The sequence below is a fragment of the Carassius gibelio genome, chromosome A10 (genome assembly GCF_023724105.1).
Source record: "Carassius gibelio isolate Cgi1373 ecotype wild population from Czech Republic chromosome A10, carGib1.2-hapl.c, whole genome shotgun sequence".
NCBI classification, from domain to species: Eukaryota; Metazoa; Chordata; class Actinopteri; order Cypriniformes; family Cyprinidae; genus Carassius; species Carassius gibelio.
The window spans coordinates 2804552-2826603 of NC_068380.1; the positions used below are offsets into that span (position 1 = coordinate 2804552).

General features: G+C 33.2%; 1 protein-coding gene across 1 annotated transcript; it reads right to left on the reverse strand.

The window, feature by feature from the left end:
* Positions 1 to 710: 710 nt before the first annotated feature.
* Positions 711 to 21709, reverse strand: LOC128020823 (ras-related protein Rab-3C-like). The gene is made up of 5 exons (XM_052607569.1): positions 21575 to 21709; positions 19919 to 20128; positions 9880 to 9998; positions 6394 to 6518; positions 711 to 4653 (listed from the first exon to the last, which is right to left on the reverse strand). Exons 1-5 carry the CDS (start codon positions 21596 to 21598, stop codon positions 4460 to 4462), a joined length of 672 nt encoding a protein of 223 aa, XP_052463529.1. The 5' UTR covers positions 21599 to 21709; the 3' UTR covers positions 711 to 4459.
* Positions 21710 to 22052: the final 343 nt, after the last annotated feature.

Here is a 22052-nt window from a genome sequence, read left to right on the forward strand (position 1 = left end):
CACTTTTTTTTGCCACTTCATCAAAAATTATTCAGTTCATTAATAGGCAATTAATAGGCAGTTTATTAATAGAATAATAAATCTTAATTTATTACTTGTCTGGTCCTTCCAAATAACACTTACTTGTACTTACGTACATTACTTGCTGTATTATTCTTAATAGTTCAATTAAAATAATAATAAAAGAGATTGTTGCATAAATAATGTTACAACAATAAATAAATGGCACATTTATCCATATCCTATATTAGTGACCCTTAAAACGTTTCCAAACTAAACGAGTATCTTCTCTGTGTGATAAAGGTGTGATAAATAATGCTGTGGCGATTAATTTTAACAATAAATAATAAGAACTTATGCATGGACATCAAAGTGGATATAAAACTATTGTATGCCTGCCATCATTCATGTTAAAATATCTAATAAAAATAAAAAAACTACCTCATAAACATTTACCATGGTAATAATTTCTGTCAAAATACCACAGAGACGATGTTACAAAGAAATAAACAGTAAATGATTAGTTCACTTCCAAAAAAAAAAAAAAAAAAAATGCGTGTTAAATACAAACCTTATTAACATCATTAATTTAACCAAAAAAAAAAAAAATAAAAAAAAAAAAACAGACAATGGGACCAGAAGTGTTAAAATGCTATTGCGGGTTTTTTGGCAAAAAGGAACACAAAACATTTACAAATAAAGCAACAGAGCACAATAGGAATATTTATTGTTGTTTTTGTAAGTTTTTTTCTTCAGTAACACACTTCTGTCACACACTCCACACATACAGAATAACCAGCTTTTTCCAACAACTTTTCCCACACAAACCAAAAGTTAAATGAGCAAAAATAAAAAGAAAATATTTCAAATAAAACCACAATATTTTACATAAAATCACCATATTTTGGGGGACGGAAGCTTACAGACTCGGATCAATAAAGACAAAACAACGCAAATCTAATGTGTAATTAAGAAAAATGATTTAAATGCTAACAAAGAGGTTTACAATCTAACAATAAAGTACAGTACACTGTTTTTTGGACATGTAGAATGGTAAAATCATACTATCTTTTGACACACAGGAATCATCACCACCTGATATCCACCCAAACTGTTCTAAATGTAGTTTTTTGTATGTTTTTTTTTTTGTATTTTGCTTGTAGTTAAAAAACTTTTTTCTGCATGCGTGTGCCTGAAATGGCAGCTCTTATAAAACTACTGAATACTCCTTTTTGCAGTAGAGTGATTGCAGATATAGAGCCCTATGCATGCGCTAAATGAACGAGATTTACACACAAACACACAAAGAAAAACCACCGAGATGACTTGCAACAAGATCCACGTTTACTTTTCTCCACATGAGTATATACACACACTAACACACCGATGTAACTCCACAGTATTTTGTCTTAATGTCAGCACAAAGATAGTTTAACACAGAAGGTTTGGCAGAGCGAGCATCCATACGAGGGTTAATATAGTGTGCAAAATCAGCATGGCACATCGAGGCGCTCTCCACACACACACACACACACACACACACACTATATACAAGAGATAGGGTTTCCAAATATTGCACTTGCTGGCCCATTGCACCCCACATACTGAGGGACGCATAAATGAACAAATAAATACGATTATACAGATACAGGAATCTAAATAGAGATGTCATACAGTTTCATGCAGGGATAATGCTAAACGTGGCTTGTGGTGGGGTTTCTTACTGATTTTCTTTATTCTGAGGACACATCAATGAACTATTAGCGATATACTTACCGGCGTGAACGCGATATGTTTTTAATAATGCTGGATATGGTCAGCCTAACTTTATGGAAACAACTTTTTTTGTACAACGTTTACAAAACCACACATATCAACAGACCACACCATGTAGTTTTATTATTTAAGGGCTGCGTTACATTTTTTTTTTTTTTACTTTATTCAACCTAGTTTATAATACATCACTATTAAAATAGAAAGAGAAGGGACAATGTCTAGAGATGAGAAACTAATAAAACCATCTTGAGCTAGATGATGAATCTCATGAAACCAGTCAGGTCATATTTCAGCCCAAAATAAAATAAAAAAGATATAATATAAAAAAAATTAAGGCTTTTTTAAGGACCCACTTCTTTGGATTTTACAATAATTTTAAGGACAATTTAGAATGTTTTTGCTTCAAATTCTCACTACAAAAATGCGAATAAAATCTTTATATTAGTATGTACTGCATTATACTTTATATTAGTATTTACTGTATTATACATATATATATATATATATATATTTATACGAAAAGAAACATGCAAAAACATAGACAGTACTTTAAAAAAATGGGGGAAATGTGTTTCTTTATGCAAAAACAAACTGCTTTTTTTCTGTTTCATATTGAGGTGAAATATAATCTGAATATTCTCATCTTTCGAGACGTTTGCCCTAGACCTGCTCTTCCTTGGCGATACAGTAGGCGTGTTATATTTCTGACTCAAAAAAAAAAAAAAATAATAATCTATCTATGGCCGAAGTCATTTAAGGTTTGTGGGATGAAATCTAGATGAGTGACTCATTCCTCTGAAAATAGCTGCCCGACACATTTCCTTGGCTATTACTGCATCATTTTACAAGACAAGCTTCAGCAAGCTTCGACCCGACAGTAAAGCGGTTTCCTTATAACGTCTAAAAATCACTGAATCCTCTTCAAGATAAGAGCAGGAACAGCAGATCACATCCTCCACAAAAGTAGCTTTTTAACCAGCAGAGAAAAACAACAGACGACGAGAAATTGAGAAAAAAGTGCTCGGGGAAAAATCCAAACTCCACTTGACCTAGAAGAACGTTTCGTTATCAGACACACGCAGCTCATGAAGCACATTTGCTTTTCTCTTTCTCATTGTAAAGTCTGTTTGCTCTGAATAAATAGATAAATAAATATTTTTTCATTACAGTGATCAAACTGAATGTGTAGAAACATTTAATGCAGATTTTCCTCCCTGTTTTGAACAGCTACTTGATTCTACAACATTATATTCATCTGACTGAAGTATATACAAACCTATATACACTAGATAAATCATGTATGTTTAATAATCTACGGTACACATGTGCACACACTTGAGTCATGCAGCTGATATCACTGATGGGAAATATCAATTCGATTAATATGGCATGAATTCCTGATCTTCAAAATCGCTAAAAAGAGTGCGTTTGTGTGTATTAATGCAATTTTGTAGGATTGCCATTGAGATCCTTTCCCTTGAGTATCTGACCCTTCACTAAGCCCCACCCTAAAAAAGCTTCTGACCAATCCTACCTTAGCAACTGTTGTCAGACAGGACGCCCTGTGTGATGATGTAATTATTTTTAAATGTTTGAATTTACATTAAATGTTTTTTTTTAAATGTGTCAGTTTAGAATCATCCAAGAATATTTGAAAGAAGACAATTTTTCAAAAAATGCAATTTTTTAACTACATTTTCATTTGTAAATGCATAATTAATTTAAGGAAGTGGAGCTTAGCAAAAGGTCAGTTTGATCATGCTCTAAATCATAAAGCTTTCACAAAAATCCCTTGTTTATTTAAAATATTTTGCATGTAAGGTTTTATTCGTAACTTTGTAATAACATTTATTTGTAACTAAGGGGGTGGAGCTTAGCAAAAGGTCAGTTTTATCGTGCTCTAAATCATAAAGAGTTCATTAAAAACTCCTTTGTATTCTAAACTAATTAGTATGTGTTTATGCATAACTATGTAATTACGTTTATTTACAATTTCAAAATGATATTTTTGTAAATATGGGGGCGGAGCTTAGAGAAAGATCAGTTTGATCACACACAAAGTCATCAGTTCATAAACAGCCGCCGCATGCATGTTAACGAAGTCTTGATGAGCTAAATAACAGTGCTGTAAAGGCTGTTAGGACTTAAAGAAAACAGTGTGTCAGAATGAACTAGGCACCGTACAGACAGACGTGACTCTAGTGCAAAGGTGCTGGAACAAGACACAACACAACATTCTTGCATTCAGGGTTCGTGTGGTCTGAATTCACATGCATCAGACAGACGACTTTGGGCGATGCATCTTTTAATTTTTTAAAAGTGCCTCAAGACCCCTGCATTGTGGCTTTATGTTTTGGAATACAAGAAAGTGTCCTGTTTGAACGCCACCTAGTGGTGCAAAAGACTCACAGGCCAAATACACCACAAGCTGATAAACAAATAAATGGAACATATTCATATTTTTCAAGCTATTTTTATCCATACTGCTTGTTAAAACACTAAACAGCTTGCCATTGGTCAAGACAGCATAGATATGACAGCTCTGTTCCCATTGGGTGTAAAGAGTCACATGACTCTCGACATGCACTGATCAGATTCAAGCTGTTCCAGCACCTGTATTCTATGACATTAAAGGATATATGCATCTATCTAAAGGTGTCTCACACACACAGGTAACTGAGCACTAACAGGCACAGTTGGGCTGCTGTAGAGGAGGAGGGTTATCTGTTAACCGGGCTGTTCCCTGGGTTCCCGAGGTCACGGCGGGATCAGTCTCTAAACTCTCCGACATCTTGTCACAGATTATGTCCACCAGACGCTCAAAGGTCTGCTTCACGTTGATGTTGTCCTTGGCGCTCGTCTCGAAAAACTCAAAACCTGGAAGACAGAAACGACCACGGAACAGTTTAGATTCGACAAAAGACTAGACAGGATTTAAGACATTTTACATGAGCAGCAATCTATTCAATATATTTATAGAATAAATAAGTAATATAAATGATATATTAATCCACTGGTTTCACAGACAAGGCTTAAGTCTAGTCCCAGACTAAAGTGTAAATCTGAGCTCTTTCAACTTAAAAAGAAACTTGCACTGACTGATCTTAAAATATTTCAGTGCCTTTGTTTGCCTCAAGATGCACACCAAGAATGTATTTTCTAAGGCATGGTAATAAAAATCTATTACATTTTCTAACATTTTTAGTCTAAGCCCTGTCTGTGAAACCAGGCCATTACGTAATAATATAATAAGCCATAATATAAATATATAAATAGTACTATAAATAGTATAAATACCAATTTCAGAATTCAAGCTTATAGTGAAAAAGTTAAAATAAATTAAAGATGGCAGAAAAACAAGACATTGAAATATCAAGTATTATTTGTATTAAACATCAAATCAATACATTTATTATTTATATATTTCTTGAATATATTAATATAAATTATATTATAATAAATTAATTAAATAATAATATAAATAGTATAAATAGCAATCCCAGAATGCATGCCAAAAAGCTTAGTAAAAAACAAAAAAACAAGAAGGCAAACAAAGTACACATTTAGAGAGCGGGTTTTAATATAAATATCACTAATAATATTCATTTTAATACAAACAATATATCATATTGTTTATTAATAAATTATTTGATTGCCTTAGTTTATTAATGATTACATATTTAATATATTGATACATAAATTTTAATTAATAATTCAATATATTTGTCATTATTAATAATAACACAATTACAAAATAATTATAGAAATGTGTATTTATTTTAATAAGGTTTAGTAACATGTTAAAATTAACCTATATTCATCTCTTTTAGTTGCTGAATGTGTAGAGTAATGTAATTTAGTGAATTATGACAATCTATTTCATGGCTGCTGCCTTAGAAGTAAGTTGCCTATGTAGGCACAATGTGCTCTTTTACAAATCGCGATCCTTGTTGAAATGTAATTGATTTGACGGTCTGAAAATGGCAAGGGTATGTCCTCTTTCACACCAAACCTGCAGAAAGTGTCTCTTTGCACATTCTGGTGTCATCCAATTATATGCGTTTCATTATCGCCTGAGTTCAACGCTGCAATTTCCTCAATATGCTCTAATTTATGCACAGTGAAGATATGATAACAAGAGAGCCGTCTTAGGTATATATTTCATTACAGTGCTCATGGATGGTGAGATTTATTTAAAGTCATTTCAGATGTGTAATTACTCACAACCAGAGGGGCTTGCTCAAAAATAGGTCACATGTCTGTTCTGATAAACTTACAGAGAAGATAGAAAATATAATACTTAATGTCAAAAATAATATGCAGTCATCATCAAACTGCATGATGGCGAAGATTATGCAACCAATTAAAATCTGTATTTTGAAGGAGGTTTCTCTGTAGGTTTCATGACATGCAAAACATGAATAAAACTATTTAAAATACTAGAAAACATGACAGACTGCTGGCTCTCTATTTAACGTCCAATGCAAAACCGAGGTCTTGTTAAGAATTAAATCATGCAGACCCACCTGACTGGCTCCACAGGTCCAGGAGTTTCTAATTGGTCCCTGGGGGAATCAAACTCAGTTTTTGGGATGAAGTTAGGAAGAGTGAACTTACCCAACTGCTCCGCCAGCAGTCTGCCGTTATCTGTAGACACGACTCTCTCCTCTTCCATGTCACACTTATTTCCCGCCAGGATGACCTGCGCATTGTCCCAGGAGTACGTCTTTATCTGGGTTGACCTAGTTCAAAACAACCAAGGATGTTAGGATTCACTCTAACGATGCAATTATGGCCCATGTACAGGTATGCATGAGAGCGAGCACCACGACAAGAACATGCTGCATCATGCATGGCCTACTTCCACACTTCTTGATGCATTGCCATGTATGCAGAAATACATAACAGAAACATAATAAACAAATAAATAGCTTAATAAAACAAACAAAAAAAAATGTTGAAATTAAATTTAGTCCAATTTGTGTATTACTTTTCCCTTTAAATATTTTTAACTTTATTTTTATATTTGAAAAGTATAGTATAGTATTTGCAAGTATATTTGAAAACACATCACCCAATTATTTTATACATTTTAACGTACATTTTTATTGTTTCATTTTATGCATTTGTATTTTAAATTGTCATATGCATTTTTTATTACTGTTATTTATGATAATTTATTTTTAATTTCTGTAGGTTTGGACCCCTATATATACAGTTTTCCATTTTCCCATCTGCAAGCACATCATCCAATTCAGTTTTATTCTTAAACTTTTTATTCTTTCATTTATTTTCGTTACATTTTCATATTTGTTTATTTTTCCTTTTTTATTTAAAATTTCTACATCCTTGGGCCTTCATCCTCCTGTCTCCATTTCTTTAAATAAAATGATTTTTTAAATGAATAATTACTGTACTTTCTTTATTTATTTGGATTTTTCGGCAGGGTTGGGCCTCCATTGCCCGTCTTAAACCAATGTTTTATACACATCTCAGGTTTTAAAGTCTTGTTTTGGTGTCACAGAAACAGCAGACAGCTGGTGCAGATTGTCACCGAAGCCCACGACACATTACAGTGTTTGTTCATGTATGTCGCAGTGATGCTGCAGAGACTGTGGTAGGAGTTTCTGTGCTTCCCCAGCGTTTTCACATACGTCTGGTTTAATTAGGTGTCAGTTCACTGACCGCAGCTGGAGTCTCTTGAGCATCACCAGACTCTGCTTCTTCTCTGAGCTCCATCCTGATGATGAGAGAAACTGACTAGTCCTTTCGACTCTTCAGCTTGCAGAACTACTCATCATTTCAAGGAGTTAAACTACAGTCAAGCCACTATTTGTTTTTCTGAAAAACTAGACGTGACAAATTACTAACAAAAATTAGCTATTTATGAGTGAAAAATCTTTGTCATTTTATTACTACACATAAAATTTCCATGAAATACATCTAAATAAATAGATAAATACAAACAATTCCAACTAAAACACTTTAATTTAAAATAATGAAAAACATAGTAATACACTATGTTTTTATTTAAATAAATAAAAATATTTATAAATGATTTAAATAACAATTTTAAATATATAATATTGTTAAAGTGAAATTAAATGATTGAATATATTAACAAATATATTAATATTTAGTAATTAAACATGTATTTATCATTATTAATCATTTATATTTAAAACATTAAACATTTATTTTATTTAATTAGAATAGTTTACTAATACCTAGTAATACTAGTTTAGTACTAATCAAACTATTTAATTGAATGTTAAGTCTCATGTACATTTCATGGGAGGAGCTCTATTTTAGCATTAAAAATTAATTAAAAATAAAAACTGAAACACATAAATTAAAATAATAATTATTATTATTATTTAAACCAGTTCACTTAATTAAGCCGCATGAAATGTTTTGTATTCCTTCACTCATGTCAGACTTTTATGGTGTTAGATATATAATTGTTTTGTCATTTACTTTGATTCTACAGAAAAGATGAGCATCAACATGACAGAATTTAATTTGTGAGTGAACTACTATTTTATCTGCTGATGAAGCAGTATACTGTAACTGCACATTCACTTCTGCAGCTCTGGCTTTCAGTAAATTCAGGTCTCATTTCTGCTTAATAACATCATAAAGCTCAGACATCAAGCCTTTTTAAGGGTGTAATGACTCAGCTGCTGACCCGGATGTCTTTTTCCGCTATGTTTCTTCTGTTCCCTTTCCTCAGTCTCCTATCAGGATGCTCATTAGTCTGTCTTCTCATGCTAATTAAATCAAGCTCTGCTCACGGACCACAGCCGAACGCCCAGCAGAGCCGATCAATAGGGCAGCGTCCGTAAAGCCCTGAACCGAACCTGCTGCCCTTTAATACTGAGAGAAATTTAAATGACTCTTATTAAATATTAACCAGATGGATTCCTGAAGACTCACTGATGCCACTTTTCTCTTAAAGGTCTCTTTAACTGCTCACAGAGGGCCGTTTACTCCACCTGGAGTCTAAACTGGCCTGATTTACTCTCTTCGTCTTAATGTGAACCAATCATCAGTGTTAGTCTGTTTGGTAACACTACTTAAAGCCCTTGTGTATAATGCATTATAAAGTATTCATAATCTATGTTGTAATGCATCATATATTTTGTGACCAAACTGTGACCAAAGTTAAAATGCATTATAATATTTAAAGGTTTGCTTGTCATGCATTAAACTTTATAAAGGTGTAACAGTAATTTGATAAGTATTAAAATGTATTTTAAATGTGGTTATAATTATTCATGAGATCATGCAATGCATCATAAGGTGCATTACAAGACATAATTAATGCATTAAAACTACATTTACAATGCATTATATATAAAAGAAAAAATCAATTTTACTGTCTGTTTTCATAACATCTCATCAAAATATAATTCCATCACCACAAAACACATATCTATAATTAACAATAAGAAGAATAAAGAAATCATTGAATTTTTTTTTTTTGTTTTTTTGTGGTAGAGAATGTTTTTATATTTTAATGAAAATTAGATGTTAGGAAAAATCTTAAACATTCATAAGACCAGGAACATTTATAATCAGAGTAAATAGTGTTCCCATGTGTGTGTATGGGAACACACACACACACACACATAAAAATTCAGTTTCTCTGTCCTAGATTGTTCCCCTCAAAATATTTTTCCATTTCTCATAACAAATGCATTGCAAATTCTTCTTTGATATTACAAAATGTAAAAAAAAATCTAAAATGCTTTTTCAGGTTTAACAGTTTTGTTGGCCACATATCCTTAAAGTTCTGTGCAGAAACCTACTGCTATTATTTTAAAGCCTTAAAATGAGTCACTGAAGCACTGTAATGAGATATTTTCCCCAGCGTTTTCTCTTTCCTCATTGCTGTCAGACTCACGGCATTTGTGTTGATGGAACAATAACTGGCATACAGTTCTCTTAAACACTGTAGTTTTGTTCTGCTATCACACACACACACACACAATCTGTTATGCAGAAATGCTTCAAATACAGCAGAAGTGGCCCTGCGTGATCACTGTATGGCCGTGAGGATTTGTCCAGGGGTCTCCTCCCACACGGCTCTGGGTCACTCACCAGTCCTGCACCGCTCCAAACGACTCCTCGTTAGTGATGTCATACATGAGGATGAAGCCCATGGCTCCACGATAGTACGCCGTGGTGATGGTGCGGTATCTCTCCTGTCCGGCAGTATCCTGGAAAACACACACAAAACAGCTTTCTTAGTTTGGATACTCATTTAAAAACGTTTAAAAGAATACGTTCACATAACTCCATTCTGTGTTTACATCATATTTTATAATTTTATTATATTTATATTTTATTAAATAATTCACATTATTTTATACATTCATATCTCATATATGAAAGTCAAAATAAAAGTCCCGCCTCGAACACATCGCCCAAATGGAAAAACTTACCGATGCCAATATTTGAAAAATGCCAAATATCGGCCGATATATCGGTAATTACAAATATACTAATTACAGCTCGGCATTGTCAAAATCAAAATATATTTTTTATTAATTTACTATGATTTTACAGCAGTAACTAGAGTATTTTGCTAGAATTTATGATTCCTATATTTATGATTTTACTGTTGTTATTGGAGTACATTTTACAATAATTTTTTTTTTTGTCTTACTAATAAATTTCACATTTAATTCAATGCGGTACTTGCCGTATCTTTGTAATTATTCACTAGAAATTTCTTAGAGAAAGTTTTAAATTAAATTGATTCTACACCATTTTATTAAAGTACACTTAAATATTATAAAGATTATTGGATTAGGTTTACAAGCATACATTATTTCACTCTTTCTACTTCAAGATGGCATGTTTAATTCAGTGTGTTGCTTGCAATTTCCATGTAATTATTTGTGAAATTGACTATCAATTTCTAGGTTAAAGTTGTTATAAAAGTAAATTCTACAGTGATTTTAATGTAGTTTATTATTACACATAGAATCCCAAAGCAAATTTGCCATTTGATTGAAGGTATACTATTTCTTCAGTTCATTTAAATATTAATTTAACATTTAAGCAGGCGTGATGAAGGAAAGTCATTTAACATTTAACATCTTCCAGATTGTTCCCAAATTTAGCAGAGCCAAGGAGGAGAAGTGGAGACCTGCCAGGGGTTACCATGGTGATCGGGCAGTACAACGGGAAGCTTCAGTAGCACCGGCTGGGCGGGTGGATGCAATGGAGCAAGTTATGGAGCTTAAAGGGTCGTATTTTACCCTGTTTTAGCATTTAGTTTCTCCCAGCTGTCCAGATAACAGCAGAATTAATTTACATGACCAACTCTACTCTCTCTCTGACCTTTGTTATGATTGTTGGTCAGAGTGGGTCAAGTTGCTGAACACCGAATGGCTTTCGTTATGTAAATGTTTACCTCTGTAAATATTAATGAGCTTCTAATGAGCTCAGTTTCAAAGGGTGGTATAGATATAACTGCAAAAAAAATAATAATATTGTTAAGCACTATATATATATCTTATTTTTGTAAATACAAATCTTCATAAAAAGAGTACAAATTGAATGCAGCAGAGAATGGGACAAATATTTTCCCCCCATTTATTTAAATAAAAAAATAAAAAAAAAAAAAAATATATATATATATATATATATTAGGGGTGTAACGATACGCGTATTCGTATTGAACCGTTCGGTACGACGCTTTCGGTTCGGTACGCGGTACGCATTATGTATACCGAACGGTTCGTTGGAGTATTTAATTATATTTGAAAAAAAAAAAAAAAAAAAGAGAGAGAGAAATATAATGATATGCGTTCAACAAGGTAGCCCAATAACCCAAACAACGTAACAGGCAACGCCCCTGACACTCCCGAAGAAGAAAAAAACACCATCTTATATGTTTATGTTAGGCTACTCAGCAGGCGCTCGCTCACTCAGTACGCGCTGAAGGCTCGTTGCAAAATAGCCAATGCGTTTAACAGACTAGAAATGAGAAGATCCTCCAATAACCAACAGGTCTGGTGTTTGGGTGCACTTTGGATTCCCTTTAAGCTATAATGGTGATGGCAAGAGAGTGGTGGATAAAAAAACAACGGTATGTCGCATCTGCAACATGACAGGGTACACTTATATTTCTGGTCTGTTAAATGCATTCGACATTTTGCAACGAGCCTTCAGCGCGTGCTGAGTGAGCGAGCGCCTTATCGTGCCTAAAAACGCATGGAAAACGCTAAGCGCGTCTTTCTCCTCCTTTCCAAAGCGCTCGGGCAGAAGCGCTCATGAGGCGTCTGTCTTTGCTAAGCAACAATGACGTGCTCTCTCCATGAGACGCGGAAATTTCAGCGAAGGATAAATGGATTTGCAGCTCTAAAAATCGCTTGCAGTAGCTCTGCTACTAAATTTATTTCAAAATTGCAATCCATATACAACTATGATCAGCTGATCCTTCATCTTGGCTGAGCTCTCAACGTTGTTACGGGAAAGGATGAAGCTGATTGGTTGGTTCTTGTCACATGACCCGCGGTGCGCTTGCGGCATTCTGAAAAGTTGAGATGTTTTTACATTTTGCTGTATCTAAAACGTATCGAACCGAACCGAACCGAACCGTGACATCAGTGTATCGTATCGAACCGAACCGTGAATTTTGTGAACCGTTACACCCCTAATATATATATATATAAACCTTGTTAATTTTAGGAATTTTGTGATTTTTATTTTATTGTCTGTAATTATTATTTTAGTACATAAAGTTACGCTAAATGAAATTGTGAAATTTTGCCTTATATTTGCCTTCATTTAATATTTTTAGTTTTTATTAATTCCGTTAGTGTTTATTTTAATTTGGAGTAACAATCTTTTTTATGGTTTCAGTCTTAGTTAACTATAATAACCCAGGTCACGAACGACAAAGGTCCTTTAAAGTCAAAATAAAACCAAATCGAAACATATTTTACCGACTTTATTTTTACCATAATTTTTCAACATAAGCAGGAGAGATTGCCGACATGGGCAACAAAGAAGCTGTCTCAGAGGATTGGAATACGTCAGTACATTCTTATCACTGATGACAAACACCATAATATTTATCTTTATATTAATGTGCATCAATGAATCAAAAAGACCACAGAAAGACCAAGATGTGCATGTCAGTACATCAAGTCTATTTGCATTTCATACGGACTGTAAACAGTGTTCCCGTGTGCCACTATCACTGCCCTCTAGTGTGCAGCGGACCGTGACAAACTGCCAAAACCTGAATCCTGCTTGGCCTGCAGTGTGTGTGCTCTTATCTGCCACAGACAGATCCAATGAGCCACAACACACACCTTATTCACACTCGACACACACACACACACACACAGAATGGCCAGCCACAAGATAAAGCATCAGGCTCCATTATAATAGAGGCTTTATGATGATCTACTACTGCAAGCAATTATAAAATGGGCTCTGAGCGTCTCTTTATGGCTCTGTGAAAGGCTTCTGTTCAGACACACAGACTGAAGTGGACGGCTCTAATTACAGCAAACAGAGCCGTTGATAAGAGCAAACGAAATGCGGTCGCTCCCTGAGCAGGTGCTGGTCAGACTCATCCACAAGCCGTCCAGAGAGAGAAACATGCTCAGATTCACTGTCATACATATAACATGTACCTATTACATGTATATAACTCCTAAAGTCTGCTTGAGTTTAAATTAAAGCTGTTCATCAATTAAAAATGTAAACACACTATGATACACATTATGATCAAATCATTTTTTTCTGTCGGACAAGTTAATCACCAAATGCAATTGTGATTAGAAAAAGTAGCTTTACAAGTCAATAAATAAATAATGATCAAATACCAAAAAAAAATGCAAATAAATCAATTTGATTAATTAATTAAATAACTAATATAATTAAATCAACATGTAAAAAATTTAAAAAAAAAAAAAATCTTTAAAAAACTCACCAAACAGACATAAGAATTAGCGTTAGAAAGTAATTAGTAAATAATGATTAAATAATACAAATATTTAAACTAAATTATAAATATAAATATTAAAAAATATATAAAAATATAAAAACTAATTTAAAAAAATAAACATGACAAACTGACAGCTCTATTTTTCATAGTACTTTATTCTCAAAACATTTACCAAATAGACTTTAGAAAATGTAGCTTTAGAAGTCAATGATAAAATGAACAATATATAATAAAATAAATACAAAATAAAATAATTTAAATAATTAAATGTGTTAAATTTAAGGTGATGCTGTAATATACTTTATTCTCAAAAAAAAAACACACAAGAAAAGTTAGCTTTAGCAGCCTATTAAAAATAATTATTAAATAATAAGCATATATTTTAAAATGAATAATAAAAAAGTTAATATAATCGAATGAACGTTAAATGACAGTCCTAATTTTAATATACCCAATTCTATTAATAAAGAAAACATACGGAAACATAAATAATAATGATATTTTTAAATAAATTATGAAATAAAAAAAATTCTGTAATAATCACATTTTTTTTGTATGTACTTTATTCTCTAAAACAATAATCAGACATGTGAAAACATAGCTTTAAAGGTCATTTAATAAATCATAAAGTATATTTTAAAATAAAAAAATAAGTATTAATGACTAATGATTTAAATAATTAAATCAGTATTCTAAACTGACACTCCTACTCTTAAAAGTACTTTATTTTCCAAAAAGAGAGAGTGCTATAAGATGTGTGAAGCAGATGGATGAATCATGTGAGACTAATGCAAGTGGAAGAGCTTCATATCCGACACGTAATGTTAGTGAAGTATGACACTAATGTGAGTCAGCGTGAGCAGAGAGACGTCAATGGTAAAACTGCTCAGGGAATAAATGAGGATTAATACATGGAAGCAACACAAGCATATATAAACGTAACAATTTTGGTCAAAATGACAATATATGAAGCCGTAAACATGTTTGGAATCAAGGAAATCAGTGTATCCTTATCCTTATTTGTTCACAAACAAAAGGCTGGAATGATGTTCTCTAACAGACAGTGAAGATGATGGAGTCATTACTGTAACAGACTCAGATGTGGGACGGGAGCTGTTGAAAGGTCAAGCTGACAAAAGCGCTGGGACTTTAAATGGAGACGACACTAAAACCTCAAACTCTGTGACACAGGAAGAAAGATATGGGGTCAGTGACATTTTATAATGTTTTTGAAAGTCTCAGCAAAGCTGCATTTATTTGATCAAAAATGTATAAGATTTCTATTATTCTACACACAATGAAAACTAAACTAAAAACTAATAACACAATAACAATCTAGTTAAAAATGAGTTTTTGTTTATCTTTGATGCTACATGCACTTTAACTTTGAACTAAAATGTGTGTTGGCAGTGTGTGTACACAACCACCCTAATATGATAAAAATCCACCCAAGGTTTTTTTTTTATCTCGTTAAATCTTTACACCTTTTTCAAATTGAGCCAATCTCAAATGCATGTCTTTGTGACGTCACACAGGCCCCTCCCACATAGGTTTGATTGACAGTTGCATTTCAGCACAGAATGGACTGGCTTCTTATCTTAAGAGTTTTTTTTAAGGGAATGCACTCCAAACTACATAAATGCATCTATACTAGCGCAAATCATTCATGGTCAAGATTTATCTACAGTACAGAAGAAGCGAGTATAAGGTTTTTTAATGAATCTTTGAAAAATCGCCTTTTCTAATAATGTGCTAATTCGCAATTCGCGAGGTCAGCAGAGCTCATTTGCATTTAAAGGAAAATGCTACAAAACGGCTTGCTCTGAATGAGCTGTTTTTGACAGGGTAAAAAAGGGTGTTGTTTTAGCATTGAGAAAGTTTAACCAAACTATGTTACAGACTTTTCATTAGACCCTATAAAGAATCACATCAACTTGTGAAAAATGGGCATCTAATAACCCCTATCAAGAGATATTTAATAATTTTAATTTATATTATATTATATATTTATATGATGTTAGATTTTCCTCCTTTGAACATTAAAGGAATAGACAATGTTCCTGTATGACAGTGGCAGTGCCATCACTGAGGAAATGAAGAGCATTTGTTTGTTAATGCGTCGCCCTCATTCTGACGGGGCCGGTCCGTTCCCATGCCATCTGAGAGATTCATGCATCTGGAGACGCTCCAGATCCCATGCCGAGTTTTATTGATCTGTGACTTGTGTGGACTAACCCTTTATCCTTTCATTGGGCCAATAAATTAACATTAGACAACGTGAGCGAGCCATTTAGGAGATGGGCCGTTACTTCTGTCCTCTGGGGCCGGTTGGGAGCGGAGCGGCTGCTAGACCAGAACTGATTTGATTTAGAACGGTGAAAATACTTAAGATCAGCAGCTGAGCAAATGAGGACTGGTAAAAAAACAGCTGACACTCTCACAGTCTGAGGGAGAGACGCTCGAGTAGAGATTTTTAAAGAATTCACTTCACGCTAGCACAGAAATTCACAGACAGCAAGTAACAGAACAAAGAGATGGAGAACCATGACAGGCGATAAAGAAATGTCACCTAAAATACCACTAAAGTTAATGATTAACTGTAGAACTCACTGTAGTACTGTAGTATCTACTGCAGACTTATAAAAATCTGACTCCAAGCAAACTAGTGCAGACACCATCATTGATTATAATGGAAGCCATTTACTGTAGCTTCAGTGTGTCGTAATATCCCTGTGTCTGGCGAGATCGCTATTTTTGCCATAAGCAAATATGACTAAAACAAGCAATCAGCATTAAGAGATTTAAATGGAAGATTTTTTTATTGGTCTCTAGTTCTGCTAGCCACGCCTCTGCTGAAATCTCATTGGTCCAATATTTTTCCCGAAATGTCACCTGTGGTGAGAACATGAAATAAATGTTTTTTTGGAGCTGTAGTGTACCAGCCTTTCTTTCTTTTTACAATAGTTGATAATAGTTTTGATGTGCACAATTTTTTTAAATCGTTATGAATAAATATGATTCAATTTCCAAAAGAATAATAATGACAATTTTAGCTAAAAGGGCATGCATTTTAAAATTAAATTAAATTATATTATTTGTAAATGTTAAATTCTGTGTTTGTGATTTTATTTGATTACTTATATACAAATAATATATATTTATTACACTTTATAACTCAATAAAAATGATTTAATTTCTGAAAGAATATTCATGTTGTTTCAATGATAAATTTGGTTTTTAAATGTCTGTTTTCTTTCAGCTGAAAGGCCTGTAGTTTTCTTATAACAACAACACAGGCACCATTCAAGCCAACAAATTTAGCATCGCTTTTAGGACTTTTGATTTCAGAACAGGGTGCACACAAGAGCATAGAGCCAATCTCTGTGAATGAAAGGAGACGTATGCCACGGGGAAAACAAAACAGGCACACACACACACACACACACACACACATGAACTCACTCACCTCCTCGTTCTACCTCTACGGTTTCTCCCAAAAGGCTTTGTGGTTGAACGAGTGAGTGTAAAAATAGCTCAAGATGAATAGTCATGTCATCAGTGGTGGCGTCTCCTCTGACCACAAGAAAAAACGGATGACAAGCGTACAGAGTTTTTGGGAAGAAATGAAGAGTTTAAAGCACAGGACTGGTAGAGTCCTGTGGTGTATCCATACCTGCTTGACTAATTAATAAATTATAATAATTCTATGTATTTATATGGTTTTTGACTAAATATGTATGTGTGTGTGTGTGTGTGTCTATATATATATATATATATATATATATATATATATATATATATATATATATATATATATATATATATATATATATATATTTAATGATAGCATGTAAAATTTATAAACAATATTTACTAATAATTCACTTAATGACATCACAATGTTTAAAGGAATAATTCTCTAAACATTTCAATGACAGAAAGTGATATTATTAATTATTTCAAATTTTTAACTAAATAATACATGTGAGGTACGGGGGAACACTTCTTAATATGTTTCGTCTCAGACACACGTAATCATTTCATTGTAACATCTCCACAACGAGTGTGAGGTGATTACGTTGGGTCTAGTTTCTTGACACACTTCTACAACTCTCAGGGGCGTTTGCAATGGATACAGCTCTGTTGATTATAATGTACACATTCTATCAGGACTCAAAGTTTAAATTGTTGTTAGCTTTAACGTTTAGCCCTAACAATGGGAATAAAGTTATGTTACTTTCTTTCCTCACACAATAATTATCAGGCATTCTAAAACGTGCACTGTCACTTTAAATGGAATGTTGGGACAGACTGGAACGCTTTCCACTGGAATGATTGACTCGCATTCTTGAAACTCGAAATGAAGCCGCTGAGATCTATAATGCTAAATGAGCTATTCTCACGGCGCTGAATGAGACACATGATTCATGGCTGATGCGGCTGCGCTTCCTGAAACAAAACACTGAGTCCAGCTGTTCCTGTCCTCTACATCTGGCTGATATAATAAGAGAACGACGGGAGCTATAAAGAGCCTTGAGAATCTTTTACCACACTTACTCTGGGATAAACCCATGTCCTACATAATAAAAAAATGTCCTAGGTGGTGTTTTGTGAAATAATGTGAATAATAATGCCACGACACTACTGATTCAAACAAAAACAAAATGTTTGGCTTGAAATAATTCAGCTTTTATTACGCTAAAAAACTATTTCTTTAAAAGTGGGATTTCTCAGACATTCCAGTGCTTACAGATTACAACACAATCTTCAACTTATGAAAAACAATGCATTGATACAAAAACATTTAATAGAAGTTAAATGGTGAGTTCGCCTGATTTAAATTGTTCAAACGTCAGTATTAAGTGACCAAACAATGTGTATTATTTTTCCATTTTACCAGCACCAAAGTATCCCATTTATTTGTCAGCAAAATAACCTTTAACCTTTGAAGCTCCAGGGCATTTTTTTATACTACATATTGTTCTTTCTGTATTTTTGTAACAAAAAATGTTTTTGTTTTTTATTTTAGTTAACCATAATAACCCATTACTTCTCACTGTAAACATGTTTTTCCTGGTAAAGGCAAAGTGTTGAAAAATGCAAATTCAACTGGATGAAAAAAAATTGCTTATATATTAAAATGATATTTATTTCTAAAACTACATAAATAATCTAAAATAATTATTACACTTTTCTCTCCTTTCTTCACCACAGTGGTGTTTTTTTCAAGTATTTAGTACCGATTTTCTTTCTTTTTTTTAACGCATAAACAGAATTAACCCTTTATTAGCAGCTGTGCTTGTGAGTGATGGATCATATAACCAGTGACTATGGAACGCAGGTTGATGTCTGAAAGTGCAATCGATCAGCGTTCGCTCTCCACACATGATGTTAAAGTAGTGACGTTATCAAATCAATGACGTCAGCGCAAACCAGTTCAGAAACAACATGCAACAATTTTCAACACAGGCAATTGCTTTAGGCTACTTTCCATACAGTATGAGAACAGTCTCAGTCTTCAATCCATCCCTACTGATGATTTCATTCACATTAAGGACTAAATAAAGTGGGGTTAATTATATTTGGTGTCATAAAAAAGACGACTGTCCAAGAGCTGATTCACTAACTGCACATGAACAACATTATTTCAGTTTAAAACATAAAAACCTTCCAGTATCTGTTTTCTGAAAGCATGCACACTAGATGTCTAACAAAAGTACAGTGCCATTAAAAACATCATTCCACTAAGCCACTTTTATCCATCATGTTCGTTCACCACCTGCTTTGAGCATCTCAGCCATTTTTAGTCACACTGACTCATATGTTTGCACCAAACACACCAAATTTGGAAAATAAATATTTTAGAAATTTTTATTTAGTATGGTGAGCATTTTGTCATAGAATAGTTTACCAATTACATTGAATAAAGCAAAAAAGCCATGAAATTCAACACCCTAGGCCATTCCACTAAATGAATATCCATGCACCAGACAAGATGTACTATTTAGAGAAGGAGAAAATATCAAGCTACAGATTGTTGGCATTTGTCTTATTTCCACTAGTTGAGAAGCACTGACCAGAGGCAAGCAAGGCATCAATTTAATCGGCCTCATTTCAAGCTACACAGCTAGTCTAGTGAAAGCTGCTGCCTAATGTAGGCCAACTCACCCATATCTGCAGTTTGATTCTCTTGTCGTTCTTGTAGACAGTTTTGACTTTAAAATCGATGCCCACCGTGCTCACAAACGCTGACGTGAAGGAGTCGTCAGCGTACCGGAAGAGAAACGACGTCTTTCCTACACTGCTGTTGCCGATGATCAGCACTTTGAACATGTAATCGAAGTTCTGGTCAGATCCTTCTTTCTGTGTCGCAGCCATCTGGGACGAGAAAAGAAACAGCTTAGGTAACACAGATGTGCATTTTTAATAATAATAAATAAATTATAATAAATCTTCAGAAGCTCATCTGCATCTATTGTGAAGCTATATTTCACTAATCAAGTAGTTTGAACAGAAGACTGAAGGAGGTCAGAACGATATTATTTTTAATGATGTTATGTTTGATTAATTGTCTGCTAACCAGTGAAGAAACATTTTTATCTTTGTTTAATACAATTAAAATCATTAGACTACAATATAATTATGAATAATAACACTAATAATAATAATAATCTACTGGATTTAAACTTTTTTAGTAAACTATGTATTACTGTATTATGTTGTTGTTGTTGTTTTTTGCAATCTAAATTAATCAAAATATTTTTTTCGAGATCAAAAATCTAAAAGTTATAAATTGTAAAAAATGTAAATGTAATATATATATATATATATATATATATATATATATATATATATATATATATATATATATATATATATATATATATATAATTTTTACTGTGATATCAGATCTACTACTTCATGCATTTCTAAGGAATAACTGCAAACACCATAACATTGTATATTTTGTATTTATAATCTATATTAATTTACACACAAAATATAAAAAGTGCAATGGTGTTTGCAGTTATTCCTTAGATAAGCATGAAAAGCTATCAGTAGATCCAATATTAAAGTAAAAATTATTTGGGTAAACCGATTATTGGTCTATAATTATTTGAAAATGTAATCAAACCTAAATATATATTTTTTTATATATATATACTTAAAAAGGGTATACAAAAAGACAGATGTGTCTTTAAATAAAGACATGTGGTTTAAATATCAGCAAAGACGAAACTTGTGAATTTGCTTTGAAAAATAAAGGCCTATTGAGCTTACTTCTACACATTATATGGGCAAAACAAACTACATGTTTTAACACTACATACTATAACATAAACAATACACATATCACATTATATTTAGGGTACATTAATATATTTTGAGCTTGTCATTGGTTGAAATAATCTAGAAAATCATCCATAAAACCCATCCTCAAACATGCATCTTAAAAATACAGTCGAGCCGATAATCATTTAATTATGATAATGATGAATGCAGAGAGAGGAAGCGATTTAAAGCTTTAAAATGCTTTGGTACAGGAATATTCCCCCAACCCCCACATTACAGAGGGTTAGGGTGTGTTTCCATCAATAACAATATCCATTTTATCCACCCTTATGTTCATTTGACCATAACGGCAGATTTAATTATGCTGAGAACGAGGTTACTACGTTACAACAATCAACTGTGATACATTTCGCCTTATATTCTTTTCTATGCAATTCGGAAATGCTCAGCAGGACTGGAATTACAATGAAATAACTTAACATTATAAATTCTGGTATGATAATAAAAGCTAAAAAAAAGACTTGTTCAAACCTGCATGGATCCGTCTTGACGCATCCTACCGAAGCCCGAAGATTTGGCACGATAATTCAGTCGGTTCCCGGTGATGCTCGAATCACTCCGTGTCCTCTGAGCATCAGCATCAGCCGCCAGAGAGAACGCGCACTGACGCTCCCGGCCGTGTCAACGTCACTAATTCGAGCTTGCTTCTGGGAATTGTAGTTTTTTTTAGAAAAAGAGCCGTTCATCTGTTTGTAGTCCTTAAACCCGGAAGACACTTGACGTTTTAAACGGATTATCCAATTTCCAGCTTTTGATTAATAGCAAAATAATATTCTTGCATAGCAGCGCGTTTTATTAAAACTTAACAAAAACAATTCCCGTTTGAGGTAGACTAACTATGTTGTAGAACCTCTCCAAGTCATGTTAACAACAAACCTTGTTTTATTCAAATATCCAAAACGTTTAAATCAGAATTCAGGATGTTTATAAGTTATGTATAAATACATAT

Excerpts from the sequence above, each read along its gene's own strand:
- LOC128020823 (XM_052607569.1), bottom strand. The coding sequence starts at position 21,598 with ATGCGTCAAGACGGATCCATGCAG. Across the intron at positions 6,519-9,879 it reads TTTGGAGCGGTGCAGGACTG|GTCAACCCAGATAAAGACGT; the intron begins GTGAGTGACCCA and ends GTTTTGAACTAG. Across the intron at positions 4,654-6,393 it reads ACTGCTGGCGGAGCAGTTGG|GTTTTGAGTTTTTCGAGACG; the intron begins GTAAGTTCACTC and ends TCTGTCTTCCAG.